The following is a 19410-nucleotide window of genomic DNA, read 5'->3' on the forward strand; positions in this document are numbered from 1 at the left end:
ACCAAGCCCGCATTACCCAGATACAAACACCAGACAAAGATCTTACAAGAAGGAAAATTCAAGCCAATATTCTTAATGAACATAGATACAAAAATCTTCAACAGGAAAGTGGTATCACCAAAGATGGCAAAATAGGCTGTTCCTAACTTCATCCATCCTCACAAGAACAACCAATAACTTCATGGACAAAGCACCACCAAAGGAATCCTAGAACACAAGGGTGAAGATGAAGCACCTCCCCACACCGTAGTGACTGGGACAGCCAGCATTAGAAGGGTAAAGGCAGTGGCACATGCTGACCACATTGCCTTTTTCCTAGGCTGGTGCAGCAACACCCTGAGAGATCTTCCGTAAGGAAAGAGAGCCCAGGGTGGACAACCAGCTCCTTCAACATTGCTGTTTGCTTCCTGGAAGTCCTGATTCTGGTTTCCCCAAGAAGGACTGTAGAAGAATCTATAGGGCTTGAAAATTAGGAATATGATTGTAATGGAGAAGGGAAAGGGGCTTTCAGTAGCCAGCACTCGGACCTTGGTAGACTGAACCCTTAACTACAGCACCCGAAGTGTACTTACAACCAGCTGCTTGCCCGTTGGTAGAAACCAAGTCAGTAGCATAGTCTGAGCAGAGAACAGTTGAATACGGTTCTCCCTGATTCAGGTGCTCTGCTGAAGAGTTTTGCTGGTCCTAGCCTGGTCTGCCCCAGCACACAAAGGGGAGCTTAGTAATAACTCCATATACTACCCTTACCTACCAGAAAGGCTGGCGGGAACATCGGGAAGCAGCAGAGTCAAGAAAACCTCAAGCAACCAATAACCAAATAATTGATTAAAAAGTGGGCAGAGGACCTGAATAGACATTTCAGATTTAATTTTAAAATACTTAAACATCATATAAAATACTAATTATTCAGAAAGAATTTGGGTGACTTTTACCTTGGTTACAATATAAAGTAACATATTTTAAAGCTTCCCATTGTCAAATAATCAAATGAAGGTTAAAAATATTATATTTGAGTATTATTATCATATTCCTTTTTTTTACACAATTTCCTAGCCTACAATAAAATTAGGAACTGGACTTTTAAAAATTATATCTCTGAAAGAAAATTTCTATAAACAAAATAATGTAAGTCAATGCTGGTACCATATTTTAATTTCAAAATCTATGCCAAATTTAGCACTGTTTCATTATTTTATTTTTAGACTTATTTATTTGAGAGAGAAACAGAGCTAGCATGCAGAGGGGGAGGGGTAGAAGGAGAGGGAGAGGGAATCTCAAGCAGACACCATGATGGGCTTAGAGCCCCACCTGCGGCTTGATCCCATGACCCTAAGATCATAACCTGAGCCAAAACCAGGAGTTGGTACTCAACCAACTATGCTACCCAGGTGCCCCTTATGATGTTATTTAAACTATGTATTAATACTATGAAATTTATTGAAATAACCAGGATCAAAGTATTTTAATAGTTTTGATTTTTTTTTTTTAGAAATCATGTATTTGTTTTATTGGTATTTCTTCCTGTTTCTTTTTTTTATTAATTAATTTATTTTCAGAAAAACAGTATTCATTATTTTTTCACCACACCCAGTGCTCTATGCAATCCGTGCCCTCTATAATACCCACCACCTGGTACCCCAACCTCCCACCCCCCGACCCTTCAAACCCCTCAGATTGTTTTTCAGAGTCCATAGTCTCTCATGATTCACCTCCCCTTCCAATTTCCTCTAACTCCCTTCTCTCCATCTCCCCTTGTCCTCCATGCTATTTGTTATGCTCCACAAATAAGTGAAACCATATGATAATTGACTCTCTCTGCTTGACTTATTTCACTCAGCATAATCTCTTCCAGTCCCGTCCATGTTGCTACAAAAGTTGGGTATTCATCCTTTCTGATGGAGGCATAATACTCCATAGTGTATATGGACCACATCTTCCTTATCCATTCATCCGTTGAAGGGCATCTTGGTTCTTTCCATAGTTTGGCGACTGTGGCCATTGCTGCTATAAACATTGGGGTACAGATGGCCCTTCTTTTCACTACATCTGTATCTTTGATTTTTCTTCAAAATAACTTATTTTTTTAAATTTTGCTATTAAAAACCATGACCATTAGATTCTTATTCTATTTTTTCCTCTGTAATGAATATCTAAAATTTTAGCATTTAATATATCTGCTGCTGAAGTGAACACTAGAATTTTAGCATTTTGAAATCATTAATTATTCACAATAATGAAAAACTAATGAGGAAGAAATTGCTATTTTTATTTTAAATAATCAGTGACATGGGTGTGTAAGACTTTTGTGAAAATTAACTTTAGCATATTTTAGTGGTTTTGTAAAGTATAAAAGGGATCTATTTTATTATTTCTAGCTTGTTCATATTTCTTCTAAATTTTTAGCTTATATCATTTTTTTAAGTAACATTTACACCCAATGTGGGGTTTGAACTCACAACCCCAAGATCAAGAGTTGTACACTCTACTGAGGCAGGCAGGGGCCCCTGATGGCATTTTTTGAAAAAGAAATTTTTGTCACTATTCCTTAATGGTCTTATCCAAATATTATTGAAATATCACTGAAACATACTTCTGGTCCATTGTTGACATTTTTTAAATAAAAGCAACTACTTAAAATATTTCTACCTTCTCCTTAGTACTGTAAGAATAATATATCCACATATTAACACTAGATTAAAGTTGCATCTAAAACACAATTTGATATTTAGTGTTATATCTTCTAGTCCTTTCTCTTGGGATTTCAAATATTTGAACAAGTATACATCTGACAAATGTGTTTCAGTATGGAACAGATGGCCATAAAACAGTACAAATTATTCACAAGCTGGAATCCAACTTTAAACACTAGAGCCTCTCTAGTGATTTAAACTTCTATGATATGCCAAATTGTCTTACACAAATCAATGTTTCCTACTCAAACTTGAAAAATTCTCCCTCTGCTCCAAGGAGATCATTCACTCATCTGACCATCATGACATTTTAACTTAAAGAAAATTGGTCAGTCTCTTCAAAGAACGTATTAAAAGCAGAACGTGCTTCACAGTGGACATCACTTAGAGAACAGCTCGATCAGTTTTAGTCGCCTAATTGCTTTTGGATATGTTCCTGCAAATGTGTGCCTCTGAATATTTCATTATAATGGCTCCTTGGAATAAAATATTTATTACCATATGTACAAGAAACACATTCTATATGTAGTAATTAATCATGATAATATTCATGAAGGTATCTGCTCAGTACAATACTAATTCTATAACTATACCTCACTGTTAAGAATGATATTCTGCCTTTACAAGCTCCAGAAAACGTTCTCTAGCCAGAATCAGAAAGAGATTTTTTTAAACTGGAATAATATAATATTCCCTCAATTAACAGCCAAGAGAGATTCAGAGAGACACCACCACTGTGTTCTAACGTCAGGGTGGGAGCAATCAAATGTGAGTTTTCTTCTCACCAGCCACGTTGGGTGGCTTCTCACCTTGGGTGAGATCCCAGGGTCCTGGGATGGAGCCCCACATCCGGCTTCTTGCTCAGCAGGGAACCTGCTTCTTTCTCTGCCTGCCACTCCCCGTTTCCACGTGCGCTCTCTCTCTCTCTCTCTGACAAACCAACCAACCCACCAACCAACCCCAGGATCTCCAAACATCCACTCAGCTCCTCCACTTCGTGATTCTACTGCAGGGCTAAGGGAGCTTAAGAGACACAGAAAAGGGTTTGAGCAAACCACCAGCTCCTTGCACCCAAGTCTCCCACCATGTCCTCCCACCCCCACACGGCCCTGGGGTCTGGGTGACTTTTCCCACCAGTGCACAGCCCCACTGCCCAACAGCCTTCTGCCGATTTAGACGTCGGCTGCCTCACTACACCCGGCAACATGATCGGGCCTCAACACATTTGCCGCTGAGAAATTCAGCATAAGGAGTGTCCTGTGCTGAAGGTCACATCCTTGAGTCTCCCCACCTGGGCTACGACCAAGCAACTACTTAAAATTCAGTCTTTGAAACAACCTGTTCACTCTGCCTCAAATTTCCATTTATTGGTCACTTCCCAAGGGAAGCCCCATCTTTAGTCTCACCTTCATCACTATACTTTGTGTTTCCTTTCTTTCCTAACAGCTCACTCCCCTTCCCATCCCAAACCCTTGCATTTTTTCTCTGGATTTCTGATTCTACTACCACGAGCTCCTTAAACCTGGCATCTTTTCATAAAATGTTTCTGTCCCTCCCACCCTTCGTCCCCTCTTGCCTTACCCTGTATTCCTTCTAAGGACTTCCCTTCCCTGCAGCCTGCTCTTAAAAGTACATTTATTTTCTCATACTGTCCTTGCATCAGGATAATTTCTCTGTACTCCTCGACATTTGCAGATCAGATCTCCAGACTTTCTTATAAAAATGTCAGTTCCCTTTGGGATTTACCATTTCTTGATTCCTCTCCTTTTCTACCCCTCCTCTGTAGATCTTCCAGACACCTTCAGCTAAGGATTTCTGGCAATATATTTACAGACTTCCTTCCCTAACTCCTCTTAAACGGAGAAGGTTAGTACTGTCTATGAGGCTGACCCAGTTATTGTCATTGGTTCTCATTTTCCATCACATTTTCATTCTTGAAGACTTCTCTTTGCCACATCCACCAACCTTTAGCTGTACCTGGAACCTCACTGAAACTTGCCCTTTGAAATCTCTTCTTCAGTCATTACTGTCTCTGACCCAAACTTTTGGGTTTTCAGCATGCCTGCCTTGTGCTCCTGTTTGACCAATCTTAGTCTTTCAATCCATTTATCATTTATCTTGCCTTAGAGTCAGCCTTTTCCTATAATCTCTTGTAATTTGTTCAGATTTTGAGTCTCTTTCTTCTTCGATCTCTCCCTTGTTGTGGCCCCAAACTTGCTTGCTCCTTTTCCTTACATTCTAACTACGACCAACATTGTATCCATCATGAATTCAGAGCTCCACCTTCTCTACAGTGACACATCGATCATATTGTGCAGCTAAACATCACCCGAATGAGCCAGATTGGTGCCATATACAGATTCATAGCTAGCAAACTTAATAGGAACTTAAAGTTGCCTGAAATGCTATTATGCTTCTCCAGTTCACTTTCCATTTCCCTCAAGAAAATAGTTTCTTTAATCCTTTTCCAACGACCTCAAACATATTTCTTCTTTGCCTACTCTCTGCTGATTGAGTCTACAATTTAACCACCGCTTGCATCTAAATCTGTAATATGTAACCCCCTTCTGGCACAGTGGATAAGTTCCTGCATCCTACGATAGGCCATCCTGACACTTGTGCTTAGATCCTTCTGTTATTGACAGTTATCACACATACCAGCTGTAGCTGTCTAATATCAATTATCACACACACCAGCTATATTTTTAATGGCATTTAAATAGGTTCAAGTCTCAGCTTAAAAACAAAACAAAACCCTAAACCTACATCTTCCAGTTACTTTTGTCTCTTTTTTCATTCATAATCTCTTGTCCTGAGTTGTATGTAGTCCTGTTTCCATGTCCTCACCTGCCATTTTCTCTTCAGCCCAGTCCAACCTAGACTTGGCTCCTACCACTCCACTAACTCTCCTAGCTACGGCCACTAATATTTTCCTTATTGCTAAAGCAAAATTGCATTCTTCAGTTTTGATCTTACCTGATCAAGTGCTAAAAATTGACTACATTTTCTTTCTTTGGTTTTCTAATACCACATTTGTTTGTTTGTTTTGTTTGCCTCCTATCTGGCCACATGTCTTCATAATTCGGTAGTTCAGCAAACATTATAGAACACCCATGTTTGTCAAGCACTGTATGTTAAGTGTACAGCAGTGAATAAGACAACACGGTTCTTTCCCTGAAATATCTTATATTTTAATGGGAGGATTAAGTAATTTTATACAGTCTTCAAAAATAGTAGAAATAGTAGAATTTGATAGTACTTATAAGTTTCTTGACATCAGTGAAATCATTCTAAATGTGGCATAACTTATAGCATTGTAAGGATATTTACTTTTCATTTCATGTATAAGAAATAACTTTAAAGAAATGAAGTGAACAAGATAACCACCATCTGGATTTTCCCATAGGTTTGTGATAAATATTAATGCAAGAAAATGCAAAAAATATCCAAGGTCCTGGAAAGAATCCTCCCATGTTACATATTATAAATGGAATGTTTAAAAACAGTGGCTTAAAGCAAGGAAAATCTATTTCCTTAATTTAAGTAAAAATAATTATTTTAATCAGTATGAAATAAAATTTCTAAAAGTTATTCATAATAACATTCTGAACACATTTATCAAATGCTTTAAGTCTTATAAAGAATGGGGTCATTTCTTTTAAGAGTAGTCAGTCATTCATAGACAAGCAGGCAAAATGATGACAATTCTATAAAAATTTGTCAAGAGTATAGTGTTTATGTTCTACAAATAAAACATTTTTGTGTTCAGTATCCAAATATTTTCTGATGTTAATAAAAAAATACATCATCATAACTGAACTCCTTCTAATACAAAAGATAGCTCAGGACTTTTTATATTTAAAGGATGAGATTCAGGCCTTCTTGACGGATTACTATATTTTTGTCTAATTTTCCCCATACAATTATTATATCTTTTAGATAAACTCATTTTAGTTGTACCCCAATTGGTAATAAGATTTAAATCTTCTGGAAGTAAAGTATCTGATCTCTTCTTGTCTTCTCTTATTCTAGCTCCAGAAATCTTCTTTGGATTGTGGTTAATATGTTTACTGTCTTTTGCCATCTTCTGGCTTTGACAAGTGTGGTATTTTTCATTGATATGTGGGGTTTCCATTCCAGTGGGACACATATTATTCTTGTGAGCAATAGCAGGAAGAAATGTTTGAGATGACATTTTTCCAAAGGGTCCAGTTGGTAAATCTTGAAGATACCTGGGGAAATGTTGGCTAATTTTATATTCATAGATTAATTTTCTTGAGTTTGAATCATCTAACTTGATAGAGAATAGATTATCTATTGCTATATCCTGATGGGTATCTGTTGGACTTTCAGGTGTATTCAACTTTTCAGAATTATGTTGAGTTATGCTAGGTAAAATTCCAAGTCTATTTTGTCTAAGTACTAATCCAGTACCAGGAACAAAAAGTTCCAGTTCTTCCTGTCTTGACAGATGAGTGATGTTTGTATTTGAAATCGGCGGATGCATGTGTCCACTTACTGCTTTATCTTTCCAGATTAAAGGATTATATATAACTTGTCCATCAATAGGGCATGAATTGCACTTGTAGAATAACCAACTGTCAATACATTTCCTATGAAACTTAAAAAAAAAGGTGAGAGACAAAATTAGAGATATAATTATCTTGTTTATAATGTATACTACCTAAGTTTTTCCCAGTTTCATTATTGTGTTACTATTAAAAACTATTTAGCAAGAATGGAAGATAATTATAATTTATCAAGTTTTATGGAACTATTTTAAAGAAGAAAATGAATGGGTTATGGGACTGATCTCCATTTTCAACATTAAAATGGAAAGGTTTCTATGGATAACATTTCTGTAATATTGTTAAATCCCACTACTTATTAGGCCATTAATTTTACTGTTGCTTTAGAATGAATGAAATTTACAAAATGTATTAAATAATTAAGCTAATAAATAATAAATAGGTCATAAACAACTAGAGTTGGAAACGGATCTAATGATGGTAAGGTATAAAATATAAAATAACAAATCACATTCTTAGGAAGAAAACAAACTATCAGACATGTTAAGTAAAGGCGACTCTAAAGGTATAAATATTTATTTAAAGTAGCTATTTCAGAGAAAACTGGTTACCAACTATATATATGATAGAACGTTAGACTTCAATTTCAGTGAATTCATTTGAAATAATTAACTATGTCAACTTAAACATTTCTGTTTCATCCAAAGAATCACAAAAACACTTTATTCTATAAGATTTTTCTTTATATGGGTAATGAAAGTAGATAAAGTAGATAAAATAATCTAACTTGAAGAGTTATTTTATATTATCTAAATACCATACACCAGAAATGAGTCCTAATCAGTAGAAATCCATCCACAAGGGACAGAGCCGCCTTTATAGTCTCCACTGCGGCTCTTTCACACATACTGTTCAATATGAACATTTCTGCACATAATACAACTAACAAGTGAAAGGACAGACTTAAATTGTCAATTCATATGTGAACACTGGCCTTATGAGGAAAGTCAAACCAAAATGATGCAACATCTACCTTATGAGTACATGGTAGCAATCTTGTATGTTGACCCAGATGAAATGCCTTCAGACAAAGTCGACATTGATAGCCCGGAGCAAGCAGCTTACTGTTCTTTGTAATCAGTAAGAGAGGCAGTGACTTCACCACTTGTTTTGGTGTATAAACTTGGCTGAATGAGAATTAGCAGAAAGACATGAATATTTATATGTGATTATAGATCAGGAAGTAATCAATGACACAGGTAAATAAACTCCATATAAATAATGTGAATGAATCCAATATTTTCTTGAACTAAAGGTAAGAAATGTTATACATTATGAAGTCAAATAAATCTGTATTTATATATTAATGCTGAACAAGATGGCCCCAATTTCAACATCAACTTCATAAATAACAAAATTTAGTCATTTCAAATAAAAACACTGACCTAAAGTTTTTTGATTTGCATTTTTAATGTCTATGAAATAAGAACAAAATTTTAATGAGAACCATATACTCAAATTATTTCAGTCTGTGCCAACACTTACTCTTTGTGTTTAGAAAAATACAGCCCAATTTATGATGCCATCTGGTAGGGAGTAAGGTGCATGGTAAGCCACATTAAATATTCCAGGTTACTGTGATAAATTGCTAGATGAGAATCTAAGAGGAAACTTACTTTCCCTTGGGGTATATGCTTACTACTTCAGTATTCTTAGACCACGTTTTGATTCTGAATGTACCAATTTCATTTTTGTACCAGACGTACCAACCAACAAAACTAAGATTAATGTAAATTAAAGGTATTTTATGCTATTAATGACTCACAAAACAGATGAAACAAGTATTTAAAAACAAAACTTATTTTGACATATTCCTATTATTTAAAAGTCATTCAGAACAAAGTTCAAGTACAGAAATACCTCAGAGATATTGTGGGCTTGGTTCCAGACCATCACCAGAAAGTAAGTCAAACGAATTTTTTGGTTTCCCAGTGTGAATAAAAGTTATATTTACATTATACTATAGTCTATTAAGTGTGCAATAACATTATGTCTGAAAAAGCAAGGTACATACTTAAACTAAAGATGATTTACTGTTAAAAATGCTAGTATTATTTGAGTTTTAAGTGAGTTATAGTATTTTGTTGATCTTGCCTCAATGTTAATGACTGCAGACTGATCAGGGTACTGGTTATTGAAGGTTGGGATGGCAGTGGCAATTTCTTGAAGTAAGATAACAATGAAGTCTACCTCATCAAATAAAGCTTCTTTTCTGTAACATGTGATGCTGTTTGATTTCATTTTACTCACAGAAGATCTTCCTTCAAAATTTGTCAATAGTCTTTTTCTTAAAGATTTATTTACCTTTTCCAGAGAAAGAGAAAATGAGTAGGGGGAGGAGCAGAAGGAGAGAAGAAGGAATAGAGAGAGAATCTCAAGCAGACCATACTGAGCATGGAACCCAACACAGGGCTTGATCTCAGGACCCTGAGGTCATGACCTTAGCCAACATCAAGAGTCGAATGTTCCATCAACTGGAACTTTAAAATCAGCAGGCTTGGTTTTGGGAGAGACAGAGGGGATAAGAAACTGAGTCCCCACCCTAAAAGAGAGAGCAAAACCAACAGTACCATTAAACTCAGCATAGAAATGACAATTTCAAAAACTGGGATATACAGGAAGAAGATGTATTCACTAATCTCAGAGTAAGTGCTGGAGAGGCAGGGATCTCTGGGAGACTACTCCAAGAACCAAATAGCTGGTGGGCAGCATTTCCCTCCCCTCCCTCCCAGCTAAACACATAGATGTGTGTTGGAACCCGTGCAGTATTAACACGCTCCATCTACACTGCTAAAGGCAGCACCCTGCCCCTGTGTTCTCTGGGGATGCACCTCCTCCAACAAGCTCTTTGCCCTTGGCAAGAGTTTGTCCAAAGAGGTGCCACAAGCCTGGCAGGGTACAAGCACCCCTGAGAGGGGATGGCACAACTCCAAAGTGATTCCTGCCCCAGTGAGAGGGGAAGATAACTATACACACCAATTTTACTAGGCCCCAGCAGTGGGTTGGGGCAAAGCTGTGCCCAACAACAAAAGCCTCCCAGGAGGTAATACATGGAAAATTCTTTGCAGTTTATTGTTATGCAATTATGGCAAAAGTTTGGTCTCACTCAACTCAAGCCCAAGAGAGCCCCAGACTATCCCACTAATAACACAGGGACAAACCCTGCCCATAACAGACAAACCATTGCAGGTGACTGGACTGAAAACAAATTCAACTCAGCCACAACATAGGGCACACATAATCACATAGGAGATATCCCTGAAGTGCCACATTTTGGTGACCAGGGGACATTGCACTACAGGGAACCACATAACTTCTTTTTAACATAGGAGACACAGTTGACTTTTATAATACTTAGAAACAGACACATAGAGTTAGAAAAATGAGAAGATAAAGGAATATGCCCCAAGTGAAAGAACAGAAAATCATAGCAAGAGAACTAAATGAAATGGAGATAAGCAATATGCCTGATAATTTAAAGTAATAAATATACCACTGGACTTGAGAAAAGAGTGAACGACTTGAGTGAGAACTGCCAACAAAGAGATATAAAGCATAAACAGAGATGAAGAATTCAATAACTGAAATTAAAAACACATGAGAGAGAATAAATAGACTGGAGGAAGCAGAAAATAGGTCAGTGACCCAGAGGACAGAGTAATAGAAAGCAATCAACCTTAACAGGAGAAAGAAGAGAGAGAAAAGAGGGGAGAAAATTTATTTGAAGAAATAAGAGCTGAAAACTTCCTGAATCTGGGGAAGGAAACAGAAAACCAGATCCAGGAGGCACAGAGAATCCCCAACAAAATCAACTGAAGGAGGTCCACATCAAGACACATAGTAATTAAAATAGCAAAAAGTAGTGATATAGAGATAATTTCAAAAGCAGCAAGAGAAAATAAAGAAGTTAATAAGTTAATATAAGGGAATCCCCATAAGGCTATGAGCTGATTTTTCAACAGAAACTTTGCAGGCCAGATGTGAGTGGCATAATATGTGCAAAGTGTAAAAGAAAAAAAAAACCTGCAGCCAAGAATACTCTTTCCAGCAAGGTATCATTCAGAATAGAAGGAGAGATAAAAAGTTTCCCAGATAAACAAAAGTTCAAAGAATTCATCACCACTAACCTAGATCTATATGCAATGTTAAAGGGGACTCCTTGAATCAAAAGAAAAGGCCATAAGCAGGTGTAAGAAAAGAAGGAAGCAAAAAAGCAGTAAAATTAAGTATATCTGTAAATATCAGTCAAGAAATTCACAAAAAAGGATGTAAATTATGACACCATATCCCTAAAATGTAGAAGGGAGAGAAGAAAAATTTAGTGCATTGAGAATGGGTTGAAACTGAAGTGACTCCAATTTAATATAGACTACTATATGCATAAGATATTATATATAAACCTAATGGTAACCGCAAATCAAAAATTAGTTATAGCTATGCAAATAATAAAGAGAATTGAATTCACGTATGTGACTAAAGAAAGCCAGCAAACCATGAAAGAAGAGAGCAAGATTACAAAGGAACAGAGAAGAACTACAAAACAAACATAAAACAAGTTGAAAAATGGCAATACATACCTTCAATAATTACTTTGGACACAATGCTGCAATAGAAAGACATGGGGTGATGGAATGGATAATAAATCAAGAACTATATGCTGTGTACAAGAGATTCATTTCAGACCTGAATACACATGCAGACTGAAAATGAAGGGATGGAAAAACATTTATCATGTAAATGTAAGTGAAAATAAAGCCAGAGTAGCAACACTTACACCATACAAAATCGACTTTAAAACAAAGACTGTGATAATAGACAAAGGACACTATATAATCATAATGGGAATAATCCAACAAGAATATATAACAATTACAAATATTTTTGCACCCAACATTTGGGAGCAACCAAATAGATAGAGCAGTCAATAACAAACATAAAGTAAATAATTGGTAGTAACGCAGTATTATTAGGGGACTTTAACACCTCACTTACATCAATGGATAGATCATACAAACAGAAAATCAAAAAGGAAGCAGTAGTTTTGAATAACACATTGGGCCAGATGGATCTAAAAGATATAATCAGAATATTTCATCCTAAAACAGCAGAATACACATTCTTTCCAAGTACATATGGAACATTCTCCAGAACAGATCACATAATAGGACCACAAAACAGGTCTTAGTAAATTAAAAAAGATTGAATTCTATCATGCATCTTTTCTGACCAGAACACTATGGAACTAGAAATCAACCACAGGAAAAAAATCAGGAAAAAAGCACAAATACATGGTGGTTGAATAACATGCTATTAAATAAGGAATGGTTTACCCAAGAAATCAAAGAGGAAATTAAAAAAAAATACATGGAGAGAAAGGAAAACAGAATGGTGGGAAATCTTTGAGATGCAGCAAAAGCTGTTCCAAGAGGGAAGGTTATAGCAATACAGACCTACCTCAAGAAACAAGAAACATCTCAAATAAACAACTTAACATTACATTTAAATAATCTAGAAAAAGAAGACCAGAACCCAAACCTGTAGAAGGAAGTAAATAATAAATATCAGAACAGACATAAGCAAAATAGAAGTTAAGGAAACAGCAGAACAGATCAATGAACCAGCAGTTGGTTCTTTGAAAAGATCAAAAAAATTAATAAACCTAGCCAGGCTCATTAAAAGAAAGAGGACTCTAAATCAGAAATGATAGAGGAGAATTAAAAACCAACACTACAGAAATACAAAAAATTAGAAGAGATTATTATGAATAGTTGTATGCCAACAAATTGGACAACCTAAGAAGTGGATAAATTAGTAGAAACGTAACATCCCATAACTAAATTAGGAAGAAATAGAAAATTTGAACAGACCAATCTCTAGCAATGAAATTGGATAGTAATAAAAACAAAACAAAACAAATAAAAACTCCCCAAAAAACAAAGTCCAGGAGAGTGTGGTGTCACAGGTGAGTTTAACCAAACATTTAATGAAGAGGTAATATCTATTCTCCTCAAACTATTCCAAAAAATAGAAGAGGAAGGAAAGTTCCCAAATTCATTCTGCAAGTCCAAGATTACCATAATACCAAAACCAGGCAGTATCACTATAAAAAAAACACTGCAGGCCAATATCCCTGATAAACATAGATGCAAAAATTCTCAACAAAATATTAGCAAATGACATGCAACAATACATTACAAAGATTATTCACCATGCTCTGGTGGGATTTATTCTTGGGATGCAAAAATTGTTTTATATATGCAAATCAATCAACTCATACATCATATCAACACAATGAAGGATTAAAATCATATAATCATTTCAATATACAGAAAAAGCATTTGACAAAGTACAACATCCATTTATAATAAAAATTCTCAAAGTTGGTTTAGAAGAAACATATCTCAACATAATAAAGGTCATATATAAAAACTCACACCTAACATCAAACTGAATAGTGAAAAGCTGTGAGATTTTCCTCAGGACAAGACAAGGATGTTCACTCTTGGGATGCCTGAGTTGTTCAGATGGTTAAGCATCTGCCTTCAGCTCAGATCATGATTGCTGGGTCCTGGGATTGAGTCATCTTGGGCTCCCTGTTCAGCAGGGAAGTCTGCTTCTGCCTCTCCATTTGCTTCTCCCCCTCTCATGCTCTCTTTCTCTCTCTCAAATGAATAATAATAAAAAAAGATGTTCACTCTCACCACTTTTATTCAACAAAGTAATAGCTATAGCAGTCAGAGAAGAAAAACAAATAAAAGACATCCAAATAGGTAAGGAAGAAGCAAAACTTCCACTATTTGCAGATGACAAGATATAATATATAGAAAACCCCATTTGCAGATGACAAGATATAATATATAGAAAACAACAAAAACTACTAGAACCAGTAAAGGATTCAGTAAGTTCACCGGATACACAATCATGTAGCAATTTCGTGCATTTCTATACACTAATAATGAAGCAACAGAAAGAAAATTTAAGAAAAATTCTATTTAAAAGTGCACCAAAAAGAACAAAATACCTAGGAATAAACTTAATCAGGAGGTGAAAACTGTAAAACATTGAAGAAAGAAATTGAAGACGACACAACAAATGGAAAGACATTCCATGTTCATGGAAGAACAAATGTTAGAGACTATGGACTCTGAAAAACAGTCTGAGGGGTTTGAAGTGGCGGGGGGGTGGGAGGTTGGGGTACCAGGTGGTGGGTATTATAGAGAGCACGGCTTGCATGGAGCACTGGGTGTGGTGAAAAAATAATGAATAATGTTTTTCTGAAAATAAATAAATTGGAAAAAAAGAATATAGGAAAAAAAATAAGCACATATTGTTGGTTCTTGAAAAAAAAATGTCCATGCTACCTAAAGCAATCTACAGACTTAATGCATTTTTCTAGATTTTTATAGGGATATAAACAGAATTAGAACAATCCCAAAATTTGAATGGATCAAAAAAAGACACTGAATAGCCAAAGCAATTTTGAAAAAGAAGCTAAAGCTATCACAATTCCAGATTTCAAATTGTATTTCAAAGATGTAGTAATCAAAACAGCATGGTACTGGCAGAAAAATAGACAATGGAACAGAATAGAAAATCTGGAAATAAACCCACGATTATATGGCCAAAGAATCTTCAAGAAGAAAGAAGAACATGCACTGGGAAAAGGTCTCTTTGATAAATGGTGTCTGGTAACCACATGGACAGAATGAAACTGGACCAAACTCTTATACCATACACTAAAGTCAACTCGAAGTAGATTAAAGGCCTAAATGTGAGACCTGAAACCATAAAAATCCTAGAGGAGAGCACAGGCAGTAATTTCTCAGACATTGGCTATAACAACATCTTTCTAGATATGTCTTCTCTCTCTCTCTTTTTCTAAAATACTTATTTTGGAGAGAGAGAGAGTATGTGGGGTAGGGGACAGAAGGAACAGAAGGGGGACAGAAGAGAGAACCTGCAGTGGACTCCATGCTGAGCAAGGAGCCCAATGTGGGGCTCAATTTCATGATCCTGAGATCATGATCTGAGCCAAAATCAAGAGTCCGATGCTTAACCAACTGACCAACCAGGTGCCCCTACAGGTATGTTTCTTTGAGGCAAAAGGAACAAAATAAAAAATAAACTATTAGGATTACATCAAAATAAAAATCTTCTGCATGGCAAAATAAACAACTAACAAAAGTAAAGACAACATACTGAATGGAAGAAAATATTTGCAAATCACATATCTGATTGATAGTTAGTATCCAAAATATGTAAAGAACTTACAAAACTCAACACAAATCAAATAGTCTAACTAAAAACTGGGTAGGGGCACTGGTTAAGCCTCCAGCTCTTGGCTTTCTGCTCAAGTGATGATCTCTGGGTTGTGAGATCCAGCCCTGCATCAGGCTCCAGGCTCAGTGCAGAGCCTGCTTGGGATTCTCTCCCTCTCCTTCCATCCCTCCCCCTACTCTCTATATAAATAAAATCTTTAAAAAATAATAAAATAGAAAAATTTTAAAATGGGCAGAAGAAGACATGAACAGACATTTCTCCAAAGAAGACTTATAGATGGCCAATGGATACATGAAAAGATGCTAACACTCATCAGGGAAACACAAACCAAAATCAGAATGGGCTATCACCTCACACCTGTCCGAATGGCTAGAATGAAAAATACAAGAAACAACCAATGTTGCGAAGGATGTGGAGAAAAAGGAACCATCTTGTACTGTTTGTGGCCATGCAAACTGGTGCAGTCCCACTGTGGAAGATAGTACGGAGGTTCCTCAAAAAATTAAAAATAGAAATACCCTATGATCCAGTAATCACACTACTGGATACAGACCCAATGAATATGAAAACATTAATTTGAGAGAATACATGTGCCCCTATTTACTGCAGCACTATTTACAGTAGCCAAAGTATGGAAACAACCCAAATGTCCATTGATAGATTAGTGGACAAAGAAAAAGCACACACACATGCATGTGCACGTACACACACACACACACACACACACAGTGGAATATTACTCATCTATAAGAAAGAATGAAATATTCATCATTTACAACAATATGGGATGTAGAGGTTATAATGTTAAGTGAAATAAGTCAGAGAAAAATAAATATAATTTCACTCATACGTGGAATTTAAGAAACAAACCAAGGAAAAGCAAAGAACAAAGGAAAAAAGACAAACTAAAAAACTCTTAACTCTAGGGAACAAAATGGTAGTTCCTGGGTGGAAGTAGGTGGTGGGGATTAAGAGCGTACCATGATGAGCACCAAGTAATGTATATAATTGCTGAATCACTATATTGTGTACCTGACACTAGCATAACACTGTGTTTAACTCCTGGAATTAAAATTTTAAGAATTTATTTCTTAAATAATAAGATTTGAAAGTCAAAAGTATTCATTAATTCATGGGTTGCAGATGTTGTATTAGCAGGCATGAAAACAACATTGCAGGAGTGATGTGAAAGACCACAGATCACCGTAACAAACATAATAACAATCTGAAAAAGTCTGAAATATTGCAAGAATTACCAAAATATGATAGAGAGACAGGAAGTGAGCAAATGCTGTTGGAAAAATGGCACCGATATACTTGCTTGATGTGGGTTATCACAAAACTCCAGTTTGTAAAACATGCAGTATCTATAAAGTATCATTAAGACAAGTGCAACAAAAAAAGCCTATATTTCCCAGAAAAGTTTACATATCTTATCACTCTACAGGTACACTTCCATCATACTACAGCAATTGCTTTTACCAAGGTCATCTATTGTCAACTTAAAAAAAAGTGTATTTTCATTATTTAAGGCAATAACCATACTTTACCTTGAAATTATCTCCTTTTATTTATTCCACTTTCTCTACCTAGAGTGCTTTTCTACCCTAATGTTCTTTTGCTGCTACCTATAATATACTCAAAACCTTTAGTTACACAATTTGTCACTCTAATGTGTGATAACTAGACAGAGCCAGAGGAAGTGGAGATGGAGACCATTTACATAGGCTTATTCTACACCTGCGAGGTATTTTATGCTCTTCAAGACTGTGGTCTTCAAGTGTGTGGAGTGCCCATAGTACGTGAGTAAACATGCACTGGGTTCGACAGAAACGTGTGTGTGTTTGTGTTAATGAGAACAAGCACAATTGTTATTTGGATAATTCACTAAAATTATTTTTTAAAAATTAATTTTATCTCATCCTTTCAAATTGACCTCTTTTGTATAGTTTTATGATGTAGCTAATAGGTCAGTAATACCCAGCATATGTAATTCTCTTTAATGAAGAATATGACAGGAAACCTAGAGGTCTATCCACTGATAAACAGCCCAGTCAGAGTTAAGTAATCCCCCTCCATGAGGGGAAAGTGGGGGGTGAGGAAGAAAAGATGCTCTTCCTCCGGGGGTCAGTCACCTCAAAGCAGATCTCAAATCCCTCTGCATTTTTTTTTCCTTATTGTCAGTTTTAATTTTACATTTATTTAAACAATCATTTATTTACTGAGGAAACTACTATATGCCTAATAGCTAGTAGAATCTGGTGAGATTCGTAATACTTGACAACATTATTTGAATATTTTCTCTGTGTATTAACTCATTTAATATTATTTATTAATAAGTATTAATATTTGATTTATGTATTAAACTCAAAATTCTTATGAGTCTGGTTTTATGATTATTAACATTTAAAGACGGAATATATGCGGCAGAGGAAAGTGAAGTAACCAGCCCAAAAGTCACACAGCCAGCCTGTGGTTAGTTGTGCAAGGGCTGGACTCAGGCAGTCTGACTCTAGAACCTTCCTCTTTGCTTGTATAATACTGTAAACATATGATTTGTATTTCCTGAACAAAGGAATGAATAAAACTTACCCAAATTGAAAGATTATTTAAATGGCCCAAGTCATAAAAGAAATGTAAGTTTCACTGAAAATCTCACCCTTGCTTTTCTTGAAAATGTGGCATTTTTTCTTCTATCTCATTTCTAATGTCTACATATTTTACAATTTCATCTGATCCTTTTTCTAGTGATTTCCATCTTTGATTTCTCTTCTGTAATAGGTAAAAATAAGTTACTTTGCAAATCATGGAAATTTTGATTTTGTGGATTAAAATTAGTTATGTATCAACATAATGTAAATAACAAAGACTTATTTAAAAATACACCTTTTTTAACATTAAGAATTTACAAATTATTAGTGAGTCTAACATACTACTGCACAGCTACCATTTTTAAGGCAAAATATTAGTAATGATAATTGTGGATTTTTATCTTGTGTGATAGGTAGAAGTTAGCATTAGTATTAAGCAATAGGAGACTCTTCTAAGTGCACAGTTCAAATGATTGTAATAACATTTTATTATTTTTGATGTAAGAAGTTTTAAACTATAAGTGGTTGTCAATAAGTTATATCAATTTGAAGCACCGAGATTTTTTTAAAAAGTTAATATTCAAACTCAGTAGCTGTAATTCCTGTATTTAAGATATTTATGCATACTGTCATCAGATGTTTGTTATTGTCTTAGTTTTATAAACTGTCAACGTGATAACTGTTTCCCTTGTACATTCCTATGAAAAAACGTTCTCATAAAAATTTGGTCTTAGGTTTTTATTTTTAAAAAATCAGCTCTGTTAAAAAGTATTATCTATTCTTATTATTCTTAGATTTATTTTATTTAGATTTACAACCGGACAAATAGAAATACAATATAAAATTCAAGGTGGATGCAGCACCTCACGGAATGTAAATGGGTGAGGAAGATGGCAGCAGCTGTGAAAACATTCCTGGCATAAGTGGTATTCTGTACATTTGGTACACCTAAAAATACAAAAGAACAAGACATACAAGAAAATAAATCCAATTATTTTGATGGTTTTGGTGAACAATTCCTGCCAAAATTCCCTGGGAACTAGGCAAATTGGATAAAAGCCCAAATTATCTCACCCCTATTAGCTTCCCACTACTACTGTAACAAATTACAACAAATTTAGCAGCTTAATCATCACAAGTTTATTATTTCATAATTTTGTGGGATAGAAGTCTGACAAGGGTCTCAAGGGACTAAAATCCAGGGGTCAGCAGGATCGCATTTGTTCCCGGAGGTTCCACAAGGGATGTGTCTCCTTGCCT

General features: G+C 35.6%; 1 protein-coding gene across 3 annotated transcripts in view; it reads right to left on the reverse strand.

Moving 5' to 3' along the window:
* Window positions 1-5872: 5872 nt before the first annotated feature.
* ZSWIM2 (zinc finger SWIM-type containing 2) overlaps window positions 5873-19410 on the reverse strand; it is a 31546-nt gene continuing 18008 nt past the window's right edge. For 2 of the 3 annotated variants that reach the window (XM_044241120.1, XM_044241118.1), the window contains 4 exons: window positions 19014-19098; window positions 18219-18331; window positions 8253-8406; window positions 5873-7311 (listed from right to left, as the gene is read on the reverse strand). In XM_044241120.1, coding sequence (XP_044097055.1) covers window positions 6499-7311; window positions 8253-8406; window positions 18219-18331; window positions 19014-19098 — 1165 coding nt within the window. In that variant the 3' untranslated portion in view covers window positions 5873-6498. The remainder of the gene's footprint in view (window positions 7312-8252; window positions 8407-18218; window positions 18332-19013; window positions 19099-19410) is intronic. The other variant, XM_044241119.1, reaches the window with a different exon arrangement.

Source organism: Neovison vison, chromosome 3 (genome assembly GCF_020171115.1).
Source record: "Neovison vison isolate M4711 chromosome 3, ASM_NN_V1, whole genome shotgun sequence".
Lineage (NCBI taxonomy): Eukaryota > Metazoa > Chordata > Mammalia > Carnivora > Mustelidae > Neogale > Neogale vison.